Consider the following 4,399-nt stretch of genomic DNA (forward strand, 5'->3'; position numbering starts at 1 on the left):
TGTGCGTGCGTGTGTGTGTGTGTGTGTGGGCGGGCATGCCTGAGGTTACTGAGCCTCAGCCTTCTTCTCAACGTTAATAAGGACTTCCTTCCTACCAGACAGTCAAACACCTGATCACTTACCAAGGAGGACAAGCCCACGCATCCCTGAGAGCTTTCAGACAGTTTTCATCCCAGATGCTGTCAGAGAGCCACTTGGCCAAAGCATTAGACAAGTGTCTTCTTCACCTACACGAATGAAGAAATCAAACATAACAGCAAAATGCAAGCTTTCCTAACTTTTTCTCAGGAGTGTTTTGTCACTTTAAAGATAGTTAATGTGTCACATGACCTGTGATGACTGCCTTTGTCTGCCTTAGGTTATGTATTCTTGTTTGCTCCAGGTCTGGTACTTGCTTCTCTGTGTTCAAGCTGAAACCTCAAAACTCAGTGGCACTATCAAAAACAATCTTTATCTTGCTCTGTTTCCATAATGCAGTTTCTTTTTGAATATCCCTCTGTGTGGGTTTTCCACAGTACAAGTCAAATTCAAGCCCAGCTATTCTACAGTGCTAAGGTACTCAGCTCTGTTTGATTAGGGCAACACACAGGAGGTCCGCTGCCACTGTGTTTTCTTTACCTGGGCCCATAACTCTTAAAAACACACAAACACTTGGGTTGTAAATGACCTGTTCATCACACAGTGACAGGAGAGGTGATTCTGGACTCTTGGTGGGCCAGGTGTGCAGATCAGGACAGTAGTGTCGTGCCAAGACCTGTTGGCGTGGTGGCGCGGGACTATGGAAAGTTCTGGACTCTGTCGCTGCTGGCAGCACCGAGCTCCTGAGCGGCACCGGTGTTGGCTTTGCCTCTAGCTGTTTCTTTACAGACATGCTGCATGCCAGCAACAGCCAGGGGCCAAGATCAGCCCAATGAGACTGGCCACACACAGTCCACTTATAGACAGACACACGCACACACTATACACCCACAGTTATACAAGCACACACAAACACACAAGCATTTTCTGCAATCAGTCTGTCTGCCAGAGTAACAAAATGCAGCTTACCCAAATGTATTTTCACACACTGCTGTTTTCTACATACTTCTGTCATACATATATACAGAGTTGCAGTGCTTAGGCAGTTAATCATGTGGATCAACAGAAACTTTGTTGGTTTACTTCACTTTGTCAAAAAGACAACAACAACATGCATGGTGGTGTTAACCTCGACTCTAAAACTAATTTCCAGCACACAAAAGATCCTTAGTACGGCTTAATGCCAAACAAGTTCTCAAAAAGGCATTAAGAGACCTCGACCACCCCACACGTCGTCTGTGACTACTTTGAACTAATGCCATCAGGAATGTGTTTTAGATTACCTTCATGTAAAACAAATAGAGACAAGTTTGGTTTTATTCCAGAAGCCATTAGACTTGTGAACAGCCACAGTACAAATGATAAGTTTGCTTTGTGTATAGACTGATACATTTCTAATTTTGGCTTTCATTGAACAGCTATGGACTGTCCCAGTTTTGGGCACGTTCATTTACTGTGCTTTTTGATATAGACAGTGAGTTCAGTTTGTTTGTTTTGCTCAGGACTTAGTTTAGTAAGATAAAACAGATGTTGACTTTGTACATACAGTATGGATGGTGTATGAAGACTGAGTTGGCTTTTTACATATAAAACATTTAAATTATCCTGTGACTTGGAGTAAGTTTGGGAGAAGAGGAAAAAAAAACTTTTATCTTTTGCTTTTCTTTTCAGTGAACAGGTCATTTGGACTAGTCTTTCCACATACATGTTATTGGAAAGCACATAGATATAACGCTACTTTTTTGCTATTTTTACTTGTAGTTATACGTATTACCACAATAGCAGTGTCTTGTAATCCCGTACTGTATGGTTGGGGCCAGATGTTTGACAGAAATACATAAAACTAAACTGTGTTACTGTAAACATATTATGCATAATATGTACTTGTTTTGTTTGCTCTATTTTCTGTCTCTTTTTATATAATTGTGTTTGTGTTGTTTGTCCTGGCTCCCAGAGTTATGCAACACCTTCCATGCAGGGGTCAGGTCAGCAAATTTCTAGTGTTTGAAATTTCACCTCAACTTAATTTTTCTTTCTGGTCTTTTTGTGATGTTTTCTTGACCTGAATAGTTTTACTTACTACCAATTCATCCTTGTCTTTGATTTTTAAGGATTTTTGTTACAGTGACGCACTTTTGTAACCCTGATTGTTTCAAGTGTTGTATTTAAAATTGTGTTTCTTTATTTTTCCTTGAATTACAATTTGTAGCTAATTCTTAGTATCTAACAAAAATCTGAGATTAAGCAATTCAGAGGTCAGGAAACGCACATCGCATTTGCTGCTGTAGTAATTTAATTGCATATTTGATCACAGAATGAGCATTATGCTTGTGTTCAACCATTTAAGAAATGACAATAATAAATATATTAGTGGCTTGACATGATGCATTTAAACAGCATGCCAGTCGTCTTTGCAACACTGAATCCTTGACTGGACAAATACTTAGCAGATGCTTTGGTATATTCTTGGACAACATACACAAAACATACCCTTCCAGTTTTTAATTGTAATGTGGCGATGTATTACACCCCACTGTAATGGTCCAACTGTAGCCAAACACTATCAGTGGTGCTGGAAACCTTTGATTAGGGACGTTTTGAATGGGGTGTCAGTGAATAATCTTGCTGTTGAAACAGCTCCACCACAGAAAAATAAACTTGCCATCTCTTGTTTTCATTGTGTGGTTGACGGTAATTCATTGAGTAAAGAGAAATGGAAGAGAGTTCTTTTGAGGCTTTTGTTTGCTAATTCATTACGCTCTCAAGACCAGGAAAAGTGACTGCGGAAATGAAAATTTATTGAAATCTACTTCAGTGGTAAAGTTGGCTGTGTTTCTTGGAGAGTCAAACCCTTTTTTAAACTCACACTGAGTATCGGTCAATGAGGAGGTGAATTGTTTTTGTGGCTTTGCTAGGAGAGAGGAATGTATATGTTTTGTGGCTGGTGGAAACCTGCAGCTAAGAACTGGTAGTAATGGTATTCTGGAAACAAGGTATAGACTGATGGTCTTCGATGCTTAAAGACTGTGTGATCCTTTTTCCTGTAGTTAAGTGGCCAAATAGTAGTTAGCAGAGCATCAAGCTGCAAATTTGTCTGAATAGCACGAAATGTGTCCATCAAAAGTAGCAGTAAGTGTATAAAGAGCACGTTTTTAGAGACTCAACATTTAACAATATTACACAGAGAAATAAGCCCCAGGAAAGACCCAGGACACGCTGGAGGGACTATGTCTCTCAGCTGGCCTGGGAACGCCTCAGCATTCCCCCGGAGGAGCTGGAGGAAGTGTCTGGAGAGAGGGAAGTCTGGGCATCTTTGCTTAGACTGCTGCCCCCGCGACCCAGTCCCAGATAAGCGGAGGAAAATGGATGGATGGGTGGTGTCACTGTTAAAGAAGTCATCAATGAAGTTGATGACTGCATGTGGTTTGTGCATGTATCTAACCTGCAGTCTTGACGTGGGTTGGCCACATATCCTGGGTAAGCTCCCTCGGTGATGTCACGACACATTTTGCCGTCTCTGTCTGACGGCAGCAGGGTCCCAGCTCGCACCATCAGACCCAGACAGTGGTCAAACGTGTTCCTCTCTTCAGGACCATCTTCTGTGAAGAAACAGTGGCCTAGTGTATCATAGCCCACCACGTCCTTTACCTGGTAGGGAACAAACATGTTGAATTACGTATTCTGGTCACATGCACAGGTTTATATCCCATCTCTAAGTGAATAAATATTTACCAACAAAAGGAAGGAAAATGATCAGCTTTTCAAAGCTCAACTTCTTATTTTTGCACAACTTTATTTTATGTGCACCATTATTTAACAAGACAGGCTCCTCACTAGTTCCTTCATCAGTGTTAAGGAAACTGACTCCTTGCCAAGTGACTGAATGTTATGAGGAGAAAGACTGGCAGTTGTCTCTGCCTATGTCTCAAACAGCAGTTCAGAGTAACAGCCTTTTTGGAATATCTGGCCACAAAGTCCATTGCGAATGTATTGAGAGATGAGCTGGGTGACATCCTGTTGGTTTCCCACACACACCCCAGCAGCATTAAACTTTCTTTGTGACTTTTTAATTTTTAACGGACTGTAGGACTCTGGTTCTTCTTACCATTGCTACCTCTGAGAGACGAGACAGTTCAAGTAACTTCAAAACAGTGCTGATTTATTCAAAGGATCACAGGTAAAATTAACATTACACGCTCAGGTATCTTGCACCTCCAAACTGCTCGCAGGCAGATGTAAAATGAAAGACCCTGAACCCACCAGGCCTATACATTATATCCCCTCGGTTGGGCTAGCCCCATACTACACAGAAACGTCAACC

The 4,399-nt window shown here is 41.4% G+C and overlaps 1 protein-coding gene across 5 annotated transcripts in view; it reads right to left on the reverse strand.

The window, feature by feature from the left end:
* The window catches only part of cemip (cell migration inducing hyaluronidase 1), a 403,506-nt gene that overhangs the window by 106,531 nt on the left and 292,576 nt on the right, over positions 1 to 4,399 (reverse strand). For all 5 annotated transcript variants that reach the window (XM_020618886.1, XM_020618887.1, XM_020618884.1 and 2 more), the window contains one exon: positions 3,521 to 3,726. In XM_020618886.1, the coding sequence (XP_020474542.1) occupies positions 3,521 to 3,726 (206 nt within the window). The remainder of the gene's footprint in view (positions 1 to 3,520; positions 3,727 to 4,399) is intronic.

Source organism: Monopterus albus, unplaced genomic scaffold, assembly GCF_001952655.1.
Source record: "Monopterus albus unplaced genomic scaffold, M_albus_1.0 scaffold210.1, whole genome shotgun sequence".
Taxonomy (NCBI): Eukaryota; Metazoa; Chordata; class Actinopteri; order Synbranchiformes; family Synbranchidae; genus Monopterus; species Monopterus albus.